The sequence below is a fragment of the Myotis myotis genome, unplaced genomic scaffold (assembly GCF_014108235.1).
Source record: "Myotis myotis isolate mMyoMyo1 unplaced genomic scaffold, mMyoMyo1.p scaffold_m19_p_21, whole genome shotgun sequence".
Lineage (NCBI taxonomy): Eukaryota > Metazoa > Chordata > Mammalia > Chiroptera > Vespertilionidae > Myotis > Myotis myotis.
Window position 1 is genome coordinate 3,830,179 of NW_023416326.1, and position 18,311 is coordinate 3,848,489.

Here is an 18,311-nt window from a genome sequence, read left to right on the forward strand (position 1 = left end):
CCTGATTTGGCTGTTAAGCATAGGAATTGCATTGCTCCAGATGGACTGTCCTGGTGCAAAAAGGACTCTTTTTAAAATATATTTTTATTGAATCAGAGAGGAAGGGAGAGGGAGAGATAGAAACATCAACGAGGAGAGAGAATCATCGATCATCGACCGGCTGCCTCCTGCACACCCCACACTGGGGATCGAGCCCGCAACCTGGGCATGTGCCCTGACTGGAAATTGAACCAGTGACCTCCTGGCTCATGGGTCACCGCTCAACCACTGAGCCATACCGGCCGGCCGAAACAATGACACGTTTCACCCGTCAAACATGAAAGCCTGTCAGACAACTTCATTCAACTTCAAAATGGCCCAGAGCACTTCCGAGCTAACACCAAGCGACTTGCCCCCCCGATGGGCAGCAGCAGCGGCAGATGCCAGGGAAGCGGGGGGTGCTGGCCCTGCACCAGCCTGGGGACACCTGTTCCTGCCCGAGGACCCTCCCCTGTGGACGGATGCCCTCGCTCGCCTGGGCGCTGAGGCCTCAGCTCTCATGTGCCCGGCCAGCCAGGCTCCCGGCGCCTGCCACCGGGGCGGTATGGGGTGGCGCTCCTCCAGCGGGCCATCTCTTGCGGGGCACGGGCAACCCCAGGCCGCAGCCCGCGGGGCTCTGACACCCCGAGAGTATGCTGCAGCATCACAGAAAGGAAATGAAAGAAGTGGTTGCACTCCACTCCGTGCACTAGAGCACCAAGGACTGGTCAGGCCACCCCCAAAGACCTTCCTGAGAACGGCAGGCCTGCCTTCTTGCCAATAGGAACGCAACTTCTAGTTCAAATCTAACCTCCTCCTGAGGATGGAGGTGAAGGGCAAGCTTCTCCGGGGTCCCCACTCTGCCTGCTGCTGTCTCCTCCTGCCCCTGGCGCCTGCCACGCCCCACCTGTCACCTCCGACCTTTGTTCATCCGCTATTTCTTGCTTCTCAACATTCGCAAAGGCGGAAGGATCCTGTTCCCCATTGATCTGGAGTCCCTCTCATCCTGACATGGACTCCATCATCACATGACATAGCCATTCATTCCCTGGGCGCCATTCATTCCCTGGGCGCCATTCATTCTCTAGGTGCCATAACCACAGTGGACCGTGCACAGTGGAAGCCAATAGGAACCGGGACTGAAGGCCTCAGAGCGTAGGGAATGCGAAACCCGGGGGCACTTACCCCCAGGCGCTGGACCATTTCCCGAATGTCCTCGGGGCAGCCATCCACCGAGGAGAGAAGGATGCACTCGCCTCTCTCGTAAAACACCTTGATGCTCGTGAGCCCCGACGTCCAGCCGATGACGTCCCGGCAGGAGCAGTTGAAGACCACGTTCTTGGACTCCTTCTCGATCAGCATGATGAACTCGTTGGAGATGCCCAGCAGACACTCGATGTCGGCGGCCTGGCCGAAGTCCCGGGCCACCACGTGCCACATGATGGCCCCCACGCTGAACAGGTGGGCGTCCTTCCGTGGCTTGACCTTCTCCTTCTTCTTGGCCCCCAGCGTGATGAAGCTGAACTTGGCCGAGGTGTCCACCGTGGCCGTGGTGACGAAGTTCTCCGCCAGGTCCTTCAGGTACTCCTGCCGCGTCCGGGTGGCCATGGCGCGGAACTTCTCCGATTTGTGGGCCGCGTTCTCCGCGTTGATGACTTTGGCTAAAAGGAAGTCCCGGAACACGGCGGACTTTGGGAAAGTGACGCCTTTGGGGATGGGGGGGCCGAACGGGGGCACGTCTTTTGATCTAGAAACGCCAACGCTGAGGAGGAAAGAGAAGCGAGATGAGCGGGGATGCCGAAACCCCTCTCTTCAGGAACCCTTTCAGCTGAGCCAGCTATTTGTAGCTTCCTGTCTTCCTCATTTCTGGATAAGTTTTTTTTAATATGTATATTTTTATTGATGTCCGAGAGGAAGGGAGAGAGATAGAAACATCAATGATAAGAGAGAATCATGGATCGGTTGCCTGCTGCACACCCCACACTGGGGATCGAACCCCTAACCTGGGCATGTGCCCTGACTAGAAATTGAACTGTGACCTCCTGGTTCATAGGTTGACGCTTAACCACTGAGCTTCCCTGGCCAGGCTGGATATGTTTTTATTTATTTGAGTGGTTTGCACACCCCTCCTCTGTCACAGAAAGCATAATGCAGTCCACTCTGCTTATAAGATTTATATTTATACCCCAAAAATGCCTCCCGGGTGATTTAATTAAAATAAAAAACCTGGAAAAAAATAGGTATTATGTCTGTTTAGGGTTTTTTGTGTGCTAATGAACCCCCTTATGATAGAAGCAATAAACTAAAGATAGAAAGTAACTGAAAAGGCTTGTTTGACCTAAAAAACGGCAGCCAATAAAAATCAAACCAAATACAGCACAGCCCTCGGCTGAAGGTTCCAATCCATTAGGATGGTTCAGATTATTTTTCATAATTACCATTCTTAGGGAGAGATCGCGGAAGAATCAGCAATTTACCATGTTTGCACCAACACTGTCTAGTCAAGCAGAAAGTTTATACAGAGCAGATACTACACTTCTTCCTTTATTTATTTTTTTTTTAGCTTTAGTGAGTGGATCTGAGCATTAGGCCGGCGGTGTTTCGATCGGATATGTATAAAAATCGCCGCGGGAGGAAGACCAGCAGGTGGCAGGCATGCTGAGCTAGCACACCGCACAGTAGGACCAGAGAATCGCCGGCTCTAACAAGCTGACTGTGAGCGTGGGCATGGGCTGGGGATGTCAACTGGCAACACCTAACGCACAGGCGGGTTTCTCTGCCTTCAGGAGTCTTCACAGGCCCCCCAGGCTCCACCCACACTGCGCCCCGCCTCGGTCCGTCGCCAGTGAACTGGCAGCAACTGTGTTCAGATTATTAAGGGCAGAGCCTTTGAGGGGTGCCAGGCCTCGGACAGTTGTTCTGCATCATTTCTGCTCTTTGTCCTTCATAGGTACACATGTGTCCTGAAGTACATATGATTAATCCCACGTTTAAGAGAAGGAAGCAAAGGCTCTGAGAAATAAATCATTCATACCAAGCACCTCAACCTCAGGTCAAAGGCCCTCTCTTTTCCCAGAACCCCACGGAAGATCAGCTGTTTCTTAGGAAAGAGTTGCCCAGCCCGGCTGGCGTGGCTCAGTGGTTAAGTGTTGCCCTATGAACCATGAGGTCCTGGTTTGATTCCTGGTCAGGGCACATGCCCGGGGTGTGGGCTCGATCCCCAGTGTGGGGCGTGCAGGAGGCAGTCGATCCATGATTCTCTCTCATCGTTGATATTTCTCTCTCTCCCCCTTCGTCTCTGAAATCAACAAAATATATTTAAAAAAAAAAAAAAAAAAGAGCTGCCCCTTATTTAGGAGGTAAGAAGAAAGGCAGGCCTGGCTGGAAACAGCTGGGGATTCTGGCCCGTGGACGGCTGAGCAAAGCCACCCGGGCCAGGGCAGCTCCAGGTTCCAGCCTGTGGGAGCGCGTGTTCCCAGGAGCCGGCTGACAGGCAGAGTTTTGCCCCTGTGATAATTTCTTCTTCTGAAGAACTGATCCAACTATACCCCCCCACCCCCCCCCCCCCCCCCCCCCCAAGGCTGGGAGCAGTTACGTTATGGTGCTGGAGGAAGTTTTTAGGGAGGAAAAAAAAATCAAGGGAATGCATCATGTATGATTCTGATCTGCTAGGCATTTCATTTTCTTCAAAAAATGGGAAGGTAATTATTTCTTACAGAAGAAAGCGCCCGCGTGAAGACACTGGGGAATATAATTAGACAACAGGGATAATTATGGGGTTAAAAATAGTAATTGGGAAATAAAACGATCCGGGGGAGACGCTGTGGAAGTGAGCCGGGAGCGGGAGCCGTCGGGGAGCCGGCTCACCTGTAGCACACATTCTCGGTGCACGGGCTGTGCACCCTGACGATGACGAAGACGTGTTGAAAGTGGGACCGGATGCTCTTTGGAGTGAACGGAAGGGCTCCGGGCTCTTGGAAGACAATGGTCACGATGTCATTTCCTATATGCCTTTTCCTCAGGAGCTGCGGGCGGGACAGAGAACACACAGGCAGTTACACACGAGGTTTTCTGTACAAACAGACTTCGTCAGTGGCACAATGAGCCCGTCTTTCAGCAAAGGGAAGTCATTGAGAAGCAGGGTCCTCTGGGGAAGCCGGTTCCTGCCCGGGCCACAGGACAGGACCTGGGAGAAGAAATCCCACGCTATGTCCTGCTCCGTCAGCCTGCACGCTCTCTCCTTTTACCTTTTATTGATGTCAGAGAAGAAGGAAGAGAGAGAAACATCAGTGATGAGACAGAATCAGGGATCGGCTGCCTCCTGCACGCCCCACACTGGGGACCGAGCTCACAATCTGGGCCTGTGCCCTGACCGGGAATCGAACTCTGACCTCCTGGTTCACAGGTCGACGCTAACCGCTGAGCCATGCAGGCCAGGCTCCTTTTATCTTTTTACCCTAAAACAATACACGTGAGAGATCAATATGCTTTAAGGAATTCCAAAGCTCTTTAAATCAGAGGAGACAGAATCCTCACTGTGGCCTCGCTCGCCTGCTCCCACAGAAAGGCAAGTTTCTGCAACAAAAGTGCACCACCCTGCTACTGTGGCGCTAATATGGTCAAACGAGCCAACTTCACTTTGGTGTTTGAAGTCTGATTCAGAAACACACAATTCTACCACATGAACAGCTGGAAACCCAATAGGATAGAATCTTAAAACAGTACAGATGCAGCAGGAGAGGAGGAACCCCAACATACAAGAACCGGCCTCTGCAAGCCCAGGCCGGCCTCCCCGCACACACCCGGGCCTGTCTCGGAACACGCTAAGAGCTGGCGGACTTCTACATCAGGTAAGGATCCCGTGAGGCCGGGGGGCGTCTCAGGGCCTTCTGATTTCCCCGTTCCTAATGGCCTGCCCAGTCCCAGCAGACTCCCACCACACATTGCTAAATGAATGCACAAAGGAGAGGACTAGCCTGGCTGGTGTGGCTCAGTGGTTGAGAGTCAACCTATGAACCAGGAGGTCACGGTTCGATACTCAGTCGGGGCACATGCCCGAGTTGTGGGCTCGATCCCCAGTGTGGGGCGTGCAGGAGGCAGCCGATCCATGAGTCTCTCTCATCATTGATGTTTCTCTCTCTCTCTCCCCCTCTCCCTTCCTCTCTAAAATCAATAAAAAATATATATTTAAAAAAATTCATAAGCACAGCCCTAACACTGTGCTGTGACACTGTGACCACCTCGCTCACAGATCCATGCACGGGACCTCGATAGTTCAGGCAAGAAACGCCCCTGACTGCGTGCTCACCGTGTGTGATCTGCAGTGTTAACAGACCCAGTGAGCCTTCCCAAGGTGATGATGTCAGCTCGGGGCCCGGAGGATCCCAGGTAGTAAAGCTCTTTATTAGCAAAAACAAAGCACTGAGCTCGCTCTTCCATTTATTTCTTTGGCACCCACAGAGCAGACATCACTCACTGTGAAGAGCATTCAGTTCAACTTGTAAAACCTTTAAACCCAGACACACAAAGCTCTCGCCGCCGGGCCCCTGACTCGAGAGTTCACACAATGAAGGCCTGGGACGGTGGGAGGAGGTGTTCCCCTTCGCCAGGCTGAGTCACACCTGGGAAAATGCCGATTGAAGTCCCCGCGGTCAAGTTACAAACCCACGAAAGCCATTTCACCATCAGTGAAGTCTTGAGACATATATGAACCTATATTCATACAAACCCAACGAGTCGCCTGTATTTTTTTTTTTTTAATGTTTGCTAGATACTGAAGGAAAATGCGTCACTTCGGATGCAGGTAAAAAGTCAGTGACAAACTAGGTCATGTCCACTGTGCCGCCCTCTAGCCACACGACAGTGGACACAGGCGGTAACCACAAAAAACAGTTCACGCAGAGAGAAGAAAACGGAAGCAAAAGGTAAGTACCTAAAACAAATTTCCATAGGAAAGCTGAGCCCTGGCCGGTTTGGCTCAGTGGATAGAGCGTCGGCCTGTGCAGACTGAAGGGTCCCGGGTTCAAATCCTGTCAAGGGCACATGCCCAGGTTGCAGGTTTGGTTCCCAGTAGGGGGCGTGCAGGAGGCAGCCGATGAATGATTCTCTCTCATTGTTAATGTTTCTATATCTCTCTCCCTTCTGTTTTGAAATCAATGAAAATATACTTTTAAAAAAAGCTGAAAACCTTCACTGGGCTACGATTCTCTTCCCTCGTTTCCCCAGTAACTGAAATACATGATTCCTATGTGCAGTGATAGGACAAGGGATGCTCAGGAACAAACAAAAAGTTTTAAAAAATAGCTAATACATGTCACATTGTGTGCAACATATCTGGTGAGCAGGGGACCCAACAGCGAACACGGTACCTCACTCAATATCCTTCAAACACGGAAATTCTCAGATTCACGAACAGAAGGCGGAGGTCACAGTGGCCTTGGCAGACCCCCGCCACTCCCAGTGCCCACTGGGCCACACTTCCGCTTGCCAGCCCTCCCAGGGAAGGCGCATGGAGGTATGGCCTCGTCAGCCCGGGGCCTCCTGGCTGTGCCAGCAATCAGAACAGCTCCCGGCCATCCCTTCCTTCTGGGGAAAGATGGGTCACAGCATACTTCACCACAGCAACATTTAAAGCAGAGGCTAAGGGCCCGGCCGGTGCAGCTCAGTGGTTGAGCATCGACCTATGGACCAAGAGGTCAGGGTTCGATTCCCGGTCAAGGTACCTGCCTGGGTTGTGGATGATCCCCAGTGTGGGGTGTGCAATAGGCAGCCAATCCATGATGTTCTCTCATCACTGATGTTTCTCTCTCTCTCCCTTCCTCTAGGAAATCAATAAACATATATTTAAAAAATAAATAAAGCAGAGGCTAAGGGAAACTTTAAGGCTAGTTACCTTAACAATAGTCAAATGGCTCTGTCCCTTTCTAAGCGCATTCTTTGGCTTTGTAAAGTGGGCCCAACGTGTTTTTAAAAGTCAAGTGAGTTTTTAACCATGGTCACAAAATGCACTTTGTAGAAAAAGTCAAGTGTGTGTGTATGGGGGGCAGGGGTGGGGGTGGGGGGGGGGAGTCAAGGAGAGTCATTAGGAAGAATAAAATCTAAAACTCTTTGTAGGAGAATAAAGCCAGAAAAATGAACTCCCTGTCCATTAACAGGAAGCTTGAATTTGATTAGAGACTCAAGCAATATAACATCTGGAAAGCTAAGCAACACATTCCTCACTGCTGGCTAGACCTTATCAGACAATGGAGAAGGAATTTCTTGGACTTCTTACAAAAGGTAAGTGGCTTCCCTTGTGATCGGTGCTGGTTTTTTTTTTAACTGATCAGTGATATTCCGGATAATCAGAGTCTGGAAGGGGAAGGGGAAAGGTGTGACCGCCCATAAACAAACGCGGCCCCGCAAACCCGGGGGGCAGGCCCTGATCGCCAGGCACTGTTTGCTCGGGAGTCAGGAACAGGAAGTGACACCCACTAGGGCTAACGTCTCCCTTCTCCACATGACGCTCTTCAGTGCCAAGGGAACCACTCAGGCCCGGCCGGTGTGGCTCAGTGGTTGAGTGTCGACCCAGGAACCAAGAGGTTAGGGTTTGATTCCCGGTCAGGGCACATGCCTGGGTTTCGGGCTCCATCCCCGGTGTGGGGCGTGCAGGAGGCAGCCTATCCATGATTCTCTCTCATCACAGATGTTTCCATCCCTCTACCCTTCTCCCTTCCTCTCTCTAAAAATCAATAAAAACATATTTTATAAGATTTTTTTAAAAGAGGTTACCCGTGCCAGGCCCCATGCTTCCTGCATCTGTTTTAGACACTTAGTTTGCGGGAGAGGTTTCCCTGTCGAAGTGAAGCTTAGAGCTAATTTGTGGGGCTCTTTCCACGGATGGCACCCTGACTGCTCCGCTGAGATCTGTCTGCGGGACCAGGAGAAGGGAAACACCCCGGGGAGACGGGCCTGTGAAAGGGCCTGACCGCCAACCAGGCCCGGAGACCCCAGGACCCAGGAGGAGGGCAGCGCCCCAAGAAGGGCCCCTTAGCACGCCCCGGCCTGGCCAGCTTTTCTTTGTGGGCGTCAGACATTCCAAACACTGAACTCGTTTGCTGCGGTGAGTTCTCTAAAGACTTTTACTGCATCTCAGAAGCAGCTCTCAGCTTGGTTTATTACAAGAACAAACATGGGGAATTCTATCTGATCTGGACGAGTCTGGACCAGTTACGCAGTCACAGATGCCATGGCGCTAATGAGACCGGAGTCATGGGCACAGCTCATGTGGAGGCCAGTTGACTGGGCCAAGTCGGGGGCCTCCAAATGCAGGCAGCAGCCCAGCTGCTCATTTCAGACACGGATGCCCTTGGTATTCACGCAATGTGTGGGCATGGGAGGGGTGGGTAAGGGATATGGGAAGAGTCAGCAGAATCCTTGATAAATTAGGGAAGCACATGTTCCATGATTGGATATGGCATTATTTACCTATGAACAGGATATTCTTTTTTAAAAAATATATTTTTTTATTGATGTCAGAGAGGAAGGGGGGGTGGGGGGGAGAGAGAGAGAGAGAGAGAAACATTAACAATGAGAGAGAATCATCAATTGGCTGCCTCCTGCATGCGCTCACTGGGGATCGAGCCCGAAACCCAGGTATATGCCCTGACTGGGAACTGAACCAGCGACCTCATGGTTCCTAGGCTGACCCTCAACCACTGAGCCACACCCAGCTGGGCCAGAATATTCTGATGACAACTCATGATTGGCAAAATATTCAATGTCAAAGTAAAAGTAATTTTACAAAATTATTACTAAAAGAGCCCCTTACTTTAACCACTCAGGCCTTGGTTTTTCATAAGATCTTTGGGTTTGGGAACAGGAAAATAAAATGCAAATTAAGTCATTTAAATACCAGGCTTTGTATCTAGTCAATTATAAAATAAGTTACTACTGAAACTTGCTGAGCACACTGCACCAGGCATACTTCACGTGCTTAGATGTATTAACTCACCTAGTTCTAATTATCACTGAGGAAGGTTTCATGATTAACTCAACAGATGTTCAGAGACCCCTTACAATGGTTTGGGTACCATTCTAGGTGCTTAGGGACCCTTCGTGAAAAAAAGAGCCCTAGCCGGTTTGGCTCAGTGGATAGAGCGTTGGCCTGTGGACCAAAGGGTCCCAGGTTCGATCCTGGTCAAGGGCATGAACCTCAGTTGCAGGCTCTTCCCAGCTCAGGTCCTGGTCGGGCACAGGCAGGAGGCAACCAATCACCTCTCTCTTCTACTCTCACTAAAAATCAATGGAAAGATATCCTCAGGGTAAAGATTAACAAAAAAAGAGAGATAAACATCTGTCTTGGGGAGAGGGAGGGTGGAGAGGAAAAGCCTGGAAAAGCTGGCCCAAGGTCATGCGCTAGTAGCCTGAACTCCTACCCAGGAAGTCTGGCTCCGGAGTTCTTGCTCTTAACAACTCCATTCTTCTGCCGGGGCCTTTTCTCGGTGGAAAAGGAAGCCACAAAGAGGAACCGAAAGTCACAGAGTCCTGACGCTAAGCGGCTATGTACCATCTCGTCCACACAGGCTCACAGGCCCCACACCGTGATTCCAAACCCATGGGTGGGATCTCAGAGACTCAGCCTTCTTCCCCTCCGAGCCTGGGGCTACCCTCCAATCCTTCCCAACTCAGCATTCCTGGGCTGAAAACCCAGACCATGTCCTCATCCCTTAATAATCACCAGCTCTCGCCACCGCCCACGCCTCACTCATGCCCTCCGCCTTAAGCGGGTTTGCCCCCGGGGTGTAGAGTACACAGTGGTCCCCCTGATCCGAAGTCTGCTTTCCATGGCTTCCGTCACCCGCAGTCAACCACAGTCTGAAAATACTAAATGGAAAATTCCAGAAATAAACAATTCATAAGTTATCAATGCGCCCTGTTCTGGGTAGCGTGATGGAATCTCACGCTGTCCCATTCTGTCCCCCGAGATGTAAATCGTGTCTTTGTCCGGCATCTGCACGCGATGCATACAGCACAGCTCTGAGGGGCCACAGTCACATACCTTCCATCACAGCGGATGGTTATAACCGGGCTATTTCATTACTAGGCATTGTTCGTCTCTTACTGCCCTGAATTTATAACTTAAACTTTATCATAGGTATGTATGTGGAGGGGAAAAAAGTAGCATTCATAGGGTTTGGTACTATCTGTGGTTTCAGGCATCCCCACTGGGGGTCTTGGAATGTACGCCCCTCGGATAAGGGGGGACTACTATAGATGGCCAGGGATCCACAAACAGGATCATACATATTCCATGTGCGGGAAGAGCAATTTAAAAAACAAAGCAGTTTTGACAGTTTCCCACCTCTACTTCATCAGCATAAGTTATCCCGTGTCACAGTTTCAAAAAAAGGTAACCAAACAGGCCTTTAGGCTATGGAATTGCTAATGTACTATCTAACACACAGGGATATATACATCTATTTTCATTCTATTTATTTATTTTAAATCTCCAGTCTGGGAAGTTTAAAACACCCATCCACCCCACCATCTCCCATCCCCCACCCCTCCATACACATTTTCTATGTGTAGGACTTTTTAAGGATAGTTTCACCAAAAAAAAAAGGAAAAAAGAGGGGCAGGTCCCGGGAACTCATAAACCGCAGGTGTGAATGGCTGTACAACACGGGGGGGGTGGGGGGCCGGGGATGAGTTCCGGGAACAGTCAAGCCAAGCAGACTTCACACACACAGGCGGCCCAATGAGTGTGACGGGCTGATCCAGTTTGGAGCCCAAGGACCCCAGCGAGTACAGAGCGGAGGGCTCGGTGGCTGAATGCGGACGGCCCGGCTCAAAGGCCCTGGCTCCCTGCATGAGGCGCTGACGTGCGGACAGATGGCCGTGGCCTGAGGAAGCCCCATGGGAACGACCACTCACCCTGTTTATCACTAAGTGATTCAGCGGCACCTGGGACAGTGCGCTGATCTGAGTCAGCGTCTTCCCATCCAGCGAATCCTCTTTATGCAAGTAAACCACCTAACCCGGCTGGTGTGGCTCAGCGGTTGAGCGTCGACCTATGAACCAGGAGGCCATGGTGCGATTCCCGGTGAGGGCACAGGCCCGGGTTGCGGGCTCGATCCCCAGGGTGGGGCGTGCAGGAGGCAGCCGATCCATGATCCTCTCTCCTCACTGATGATTCTCTCTCTCTCTCCCTCTCCCTTCCTCTCTGAAATCAACAAAAATATATTAAAAACAAACAAAACATGTGCGATAATAATCCCTTTAAAGCCCAAATGATTCAAGAGTCAACGATTCTGAATGCCTTTCAAGAAAAACCTAATAATTCTCTGCAGATTCCACGGCGTGAACCGCCCCCCGGGGCTGGGCTGGCGGTGTGAGCGGTGAAGGGGCACGTACCTGCTGTCTGTTCTTGGGCATGTGCGGCAGCATGGTGGACACGTGGAACATGAGCTCGTAGTCTTTGTACGTGGTGTAGAGGGAGTGCGTCCCCGTAGAGTCGGCTAGAGATAGACAATTACAGAAACAAGTCAGGCAACTGGACAGTGAGCACTCGGACACTGAGAACGTCATCCTGACAGAAGGCGATTCCACCGGAAAAACCACTCAACTACGCACAACGGCGTCTTGATGGTCCCCCGCCCTCTCGCATCTCCTGTGTCTGCTGCTCTCCCACCAGGTCCGCAGCCCCCCCTGCTCTCACCACGTGCCTGAGCCCTCGGCTCCCCCTTCTGCACTCTCGCCACCTGACTCAGGGGACCCCCTGCAGGGGTGAGGTGCTTCCGCCCCGAGGAGCAGTCATTCTTGCCCAACCTTGTGAGTGTGTGCGTGTTTCCAGCCAATTCTTAGCTAGAACTCGGGAAAACCAAGGACATCTCAAGGCAGCAGGCCAGCGCCTCGGGCGTGGGTGGTGGTTTGTGGGTAAGAGGAGTTTGCCAAGAAAGAAAGAAAGAAACTCAGAAAAGGCCTCACTGAACTTCAATAAAACATGTGGATATGCACAGTGGGGGTCTAAATGCTTTCCTTATCTTCATGTATCTCAGGCGAGAGCAACACGCATTCAACGTCACGGCCCAACCCCAACTCCGGTGAGTGTGGAGGCCACACAGGGGCCCACACGTGAGCTAACACGTCTCCAGGTCCTGTGATCTGTCCTCTCCGTGACCTTCAAACCCAGACCTGGTGACAGGGGTACGAAGACCTGGCACCACCCCGAGGTAGGCGAGTCCCGGTGACAGCCCCATGAGTGGACGCCGGGGGCGGGGAGCTAGAGGCCCCAGGCCACCTGAGTCCCAGTGCCAGCTTGCTGCCGCCCCCACTCATCCCAATGCAGCGGGCTGGCCGCCTTCCCAGGCCCTGCCCTTCAGACTCTACTTGCTCCTCTCTCATGAAAAGGACAAGCAATCCACTGCTTGATAAGAAGCAGAATTTTCCAGAATATACCCAATTCCTCTGCCTGGTATGGTAGCTGCACAGCAACCCAACAGCAGCACAAGCACATGGCCGGAATATTTAGAATATTCTACATCGGATGACCTAACTCAGTGGTTCTCAACCTTCCTCATGCTGTGACCCTTTAATACAGTTCCTCATGTTGTGGGGCCCCCCAACCATAAAATTATTTTCGTGGCTACTTCATCACTGTAATGTTGCTACTGCTATGAATCGTCATATAAATATCTGATATGCAGGATGTATTTTCGTTACAAATTGAACATCATTAAAGCACCGTGATTAATCACAAAAACAATATGTAATTATAGATGTGTTTTCCGATGGTCTTAGGCGACCCCTGTGAAAGGGTCGTTGGACCCCTAAAGGGGTCGCCACCCACAGGTTGAGAACCGCTGCTCTAACTGAGGCTTCGAGACAAATCGCACATTAGTGGCCAGAAACCCGAGTTTTCAATCGGCCCGTCCACCTGGCACCCGAGGTCCCTGGACAGGATTGTTGGCTTTTCAATCACAGCTCTGACTCCCGAGTTAACATCGTGAAAGCAGAACGGGACCGTGTTCGTATTCCGACTGTCAGGAACGAGTGGGGCGCTCGTCCTCGGTGAGCCAGAGCAGGGAGTCGGTTAAAAGGAAGAAAAAAACAGTAAAAGGCTCTCCCTGCTGGCCTGACAGGGGAAGAGCTGGCCCCCGAGCGCGTGAGAAACATACACCTAGAGAAAGGTGCGTCCCACGCACGTCGGAGGAAATCTACACTTGACCCCAAACCAGCTGGCCCGGCAGCTCCTGGGGGCCAGGCCGGGGGGGCACGTGACCGCTGGCGTAGGTTTCCGGGGCGGCCCCCCGGGGAGAATGGGATGCCCGCTGACACGAAGCTTACTTTTATTGTCCAGCTGAGCCCGGTACTTGCTGAACCCTTTGAGCCGCACGCGCTGGCCCAGCAGGTCGAGGAACTCCTCGAAGGCCGGGCCGGCCGTCTCGTTGTTGTACATCTCCTCCTCCGTGCCCTGGCCGGCCCTGCAGTACAGGATCCCGATCTTGTGCTGGAAGCTCAGCTGAAAGGGGGAAGCAGTGCGGTTACTCGACACGGAGCTCAGACATGCTGACTCCCAGGAAGACGAAAACGGTAGAGGCTGAGCGTTCAGCCCTCAAGAAGCCTGCGGGACGGGGCCCTCGAGAAAATGAGCAAAAGAAGAAGTAATTGTGCAACCCTGGCCGGTGTGGTTCAGTGGTTGAGCGTCGACCTAGGAACCAGGAGGTCACAGTTCCATTCCCGGTCAGGGCACATGCCTGGGTTGCAGGCTCGATCCCCAGTGTGGGGTGTGCAGGAGGCAGCCGATCCATGATTCTCTCTCATCCCTGACGTTTCTCTCTCTCTCTCCCTCTCCTTCATCTCTGAAATCAATAAAAATATATTTTTTTTAAAAAAAGCAGCAGCAGCAAATGTGATTGTACAAACGGCCCCAAACCCAGGAACCCCGAAATACCACGGAAGAAAGGGCAGCTACCCTGAGAAATTATGTAAGGCATGGCCGCGTGGGGTCCGCCAAGTTTGCAAAATGAACGGAATTAGCTACTCAAGCATCTACTCCAAACTGTAACTGGGAATCCTTCATCCTGCACCCGCCAGATTAACGAGCGTTATCTTCCCAGTCGGGAGGAAAAAAGGCCACAGACTTTTAAAAGCTTTCCGTCGCTGGCTCCTAACGTTCCCTTTTTGTTGTGATTTGAACCATCATAAAAATATGAAATATGAAAGGCTGCAGTAAGAAAACAAATCAAACGAAGACCGGGGAAGGGCCAGCGTCCCAGTGGGCACTGTGATATATGCATATAAACAGAAAACTGTTTGGTTTCCATGAAAGTGACTCTGCCCGCGCAATTAAAGTCATTTCTACATTTCGACTATCTTGCAAAGAAAACATCTGTTAAGTATACAAAGGCCGCGAGGAATGTTAATAGCGATTGAAGGGTTCCGGCTGTAACCCTATCCCGGGCGCTCCCGCGCGGGTGGGAGCGCAGGGCGGCTTTCTCCCAGGCTGGGGGGGAAACGGATCCGTCTTTAGAGCCTCTGATTCTCCCCAAAGAGGGACCCCTTCTCCCTGGCGGTATCAGAGCACTCAATCTCCCTCGCAGCAACCTGAGCCTCAGAAACTGACAGATCAGCAGACGCGGCGATTCTCTCCAGCCGTCAATCCGTAACACGCTCGCTTTTATTCCCTCGCTGGACAAGAGAGCGGCGGATCAGAATTCATAGCTGACTCGATCAGTGAAACGAGGCAAAATGAGACTCGACTCCGTTACCTAACGATGACGGACACACCGGGAGAGTGGGGGGGACACTCCGGCCGGGAGGAGGGGGGGCGATGCGGGCTGGAGGGGGCCGATGGGGGGAAAAAGGGGACATCTGTAATACTTTCAATAATAAGATTAAAAAAATAAACATCCCAGGTCAGACGTGCACACACCTGACCTGGTAGAAGCCCCGAAGGGCACGGCTCAGCAGGTGCTACACGGCGAAGCCAGCATGTGTTGGGACCCAGAGAGAGGCATTCTGGGAAAAAGCAGCAAGAAAAGGAGTCCAGGTGCCAGAAAGAAACGATCCGAAAGGAAAGGGGGATGGGAAACGCCAAAGCATTGAGAGACAGACCCCCCTCGGCCTCACAGGACACGCACCCCCCGGCCTCACAGGACACGCACCCCCCGGCCTCACAGGACACGCACCCCCCGGCCTCACAGGATGCGCACCCCCCGGCCTCACAGGACACGCACCCCCCGGCCTCACAGGACACGCACCCCCCGGCCTCACAGGACACGCACCCCCCGGCCTCACAGGACACGCACCCCCCGGCCTCACAGGACACGCACCCCCCGGCCTCACAGGACACGCACCCCCCGGCCTCACAGGATACGCACCCCTTGCTCGTCGAGCTTGAGCAGCTGCTCGGGGACCCTGGGGGAGCTGGCGGCCTGCCGCAGGCACTGGATGTTCAGCTCGGGGATGACGTACTCCAGCACCTCCTTGAGGGGCAGGCCCCGCGCCGTGCCGTGCCGGGCCGTGGAGGGGACCGCGTCTTCCAAAATCGCTCCTCTCAGCGTTGTGAGCTGCAGGGGCGACACACGAAGACCTCAGTTAATCTTTTTTTAAAATATATTTTTATGGATGTCAGAGAGGAAGGGAGAGGAAGAGAGAGAGAGAGAGAAGCATCAATGATGAGAGGAAGTCATGGATCGGCTGTCTCCTGCACATCCCACACTGGGGATCGAGCCCACAACACGGGCATGTGCCCTGACCGGGAATCGAACCATGATCTCCTGGTGCATGGGTCGATGCTCAACTACTGAGCCAGGCCGGCCAGGCCATCCATGGCAGGTTTTCATTTTTATTTTTTTAAATAAAAAGGTGCGGACACTCCCTTTCAATGATCTGAAATGTTGTAACAGTTCTCATTAAGAAGCCAAGGCGATACTTTTCTGAAACAACCGAACGTGTGGCATCCCAGGCTCGGCCCAGGACTGTGACCACGGGGCACCGTTACCTCGCTCGTCCTGAACGCCACCCGGTAGTTGAACTGCGACGCCTCCTTCTCCTTGGCGTCCTCCACCTTCTCCCTCCGGATGCTGACGGCCACGGGGCCCAGGTGCTCGTCGATCCCGAAGTAGTTCTGGTGCTCTGCGAGGGAACAGCGTGTGGTCAGAGGACGGGGCAGGGCGTCTCGCGGCTGGAGCGCCCACTCTGAGAAACCACAGGCCTCGGGGACACCGCTCCCCAAATGAGTGTGATCACACCTGGTTTCCAAACCCGATGTGCTTCACATGTCATTTTCTTTTCTTTCTTTTTTCTTTTTTTAAATATATTTTGATTGATTTCAGAGAGGAAGGGAGAGGGAGAAACATCAATGAGAGACAGAATCATGGATCGGCTGCCTCCTGCACACCCCACACTGGAGATTGAACCCACAACCCAGGCATGTGCTCTGGCCAGGAATCGAACGGTGACCTCTGGTTCATAGGTCGATGCTCAACCACTGAGCTATGCTGGCTGGACTCATTTTATTGCTTTACTGGGACAAACAGTGAAATCAGTGTGGGGTCTCACAAAAACAAGGGAGGCAGGTTCTCAAAAGCTGCTGGGCGCCCTGCGAGACCAGCTTACTTGACCAGCAGCAAAACACAGGACGTTTCTCAGTGAACGGCCATATCAAGCGTGAATTCCTCTTCCCAGGGAAGCCCAGCGCTCAGGTTCCTAGAGGACGAACCTGGGCACGTCCCTAGAAGGCTGCGGGGTGGGAACCGTGGCCTCCCCATCACAAGAGGGTGGGGGTGGGGGGTGGGGGCCAGCCCGACAGCCCGAGCGTTTCCCACGGTGGTCACAGGGATCGGACGACAAGTCACCAGGCTGCCGGTTGCGTGTGGCTGGGCAGGGCCTCCCTGCTAAGGGCCCTGGACATCAATGGGGCTCTGCTTATGGAGGCGAGATGGCCGGGCAGAGGGGTAGGCCTGAGTCGATGTGTCCGCTGGGGGAGGAACTTGCGTCTTAGAACAGTCCTCCCATTAGGAATAGCACTCAGTTCCCCTCTATGAATGTAATAGGGTCCAATGCCCTATTGATGTTCTTCAGTGACTGTATGAAACCAGGAGGAGGAAAAAGAAGCCACCAGGCGTGAAATCGGAAGCAAGGCGGCCTGCACCCGCCCCAGGGGGGTCCCTGGGTCTGTGAGGTGCACCCTGCCCACAGCCGGCCTGTTAGCGAGACTTAAGTGAGCGGGAAACCCTTCTCCAGGCTGCTTTCCCCGGGGCCCACCCGCCATATGGTTCACTCAGCTTTGCCTCTTTTCATCGGTTATCCATTAGAATAAAGTAGCACCTTCCCGACCCTGCACCAGCGGCGTGGGCAATGGTTTCTTGGGAGAGAAGTTTACTCAAGAGCCCCCTGGCGCCCGGAAGATGCATGCTCTGTGCCAGGCACTCGCTGCGTTGGGTCCCCTAGAGGAGGTGTTTTTATTTGATCCCATTTTATAGGTAATGAACTGAGGCCCAAAGCCAGGACCTGTCCCCGACGGAGCTGGGATGTGAATCCAGCAGCCGGACTTTTCAGAACAGCCTGCACGTTTCCTCAAGTGAGGCCGCCTCGCCTGCCAGACACAGGCCCCGACCACCGTGAGGGTGAGGGACGCTCCTGCCGACTGCAGCCAGCAGCGCCCCAGCCACAAGGCAGAAGGTGGGTGCCAATAGAGTGAGAGGAAAGTCCGGCCGGCGTGGCTCCGTGGGTTGAGCTTCGACCTATGAACCAGGAAGTCAGGGCTCCATTCCCAGCCAGGGTTGCGGGCTCGATCCCTAGTGTGGGGCGTGCAGGAGGCAGCCGATCCATGAGTCTCTCTCATCACTGATGTTTCTATCTCTCCCTCTCCCTTCCTCTCTGAAATCAATAAATATATTTAAAAAAACAACAAGAATTTCAACCTGCCTGCATCCCTGAAATCTTGTGGAAAGAGGATGGGAAGGAGGAATCAACGTTCTCACGCTGGCATAGCTTTGTAAGAAACAGAGAAGAAAGCCAATGGCAGGAGCAGGAAAGAACCACAACACAGGCCTCTGAAGCAGCGGGCGGCGGGGGGAGAGGTGGCCAAACCACGGCCGCCTCGACACGCGCACGCCCAGATCTGCCCCGTGAAACCAATTCGGCTCCCCTACAAAGGATTCTGAAAGATCCGCACTTCTTTTCTCAGGCTCGTTAATAGAAAATCCCAAGAAAGAGATGAGTCAGGCACTGGGCCTTCTGCAGAGCGCTCGGGGGACCCAGGGCACCGCGGCGTGTCACAGCCGCCGCGGCTTAGCCAGCAGGTT

General features: G+C 53.0%; 1 protein-coding gene across 12 annotated transcripts in view; it reads right to left on the reverse strand.

The window, feature by feature from the left end:
- SIPA1L2 (signal induced proliferation associated 1 like 2) overlaps positions 1–18,311 on the reverse strand; it is a 104,151-nt gene that overhangs the window by 32,628 nt on the left and 53,212 nt on the right. For all 12 annotated transcript variants that reach the window (XR_004975064.1, XR_004975063.1, XM_036355129.1 and 9 more), the window contains exons 3-8: positions 16,004–16,137; positions 15,381–15,569; positions 13,345–13,519; positions 11,413–11,516; positions 3,886–4,043; positions 1,204–1,780 (exon numbers count right to left, since the gene is read on the reverse strand). Coding sequence is in view for 10 of the 12 variants with exons in the window: in XM_036355129.1 (XP_036211022.1) it covers positions 1,204–1,780; positions 3,886–4,043; positions 11,413–11,516; positions 13,345–13,519; positions 15,381–15,569; positions 16,004–16,137 (1,337 nt within the window). In the remaining 2 variants the exon portion in view is untranslated. The remainder of the gene's footprint in view (positions 1–1,203; positions 1,781–3,885; positions 4,044–11,412; positions 11,517–13,344; positions 13,520–15,380; positions 15,570–16,003; positions 16,138–18,311) is intronic.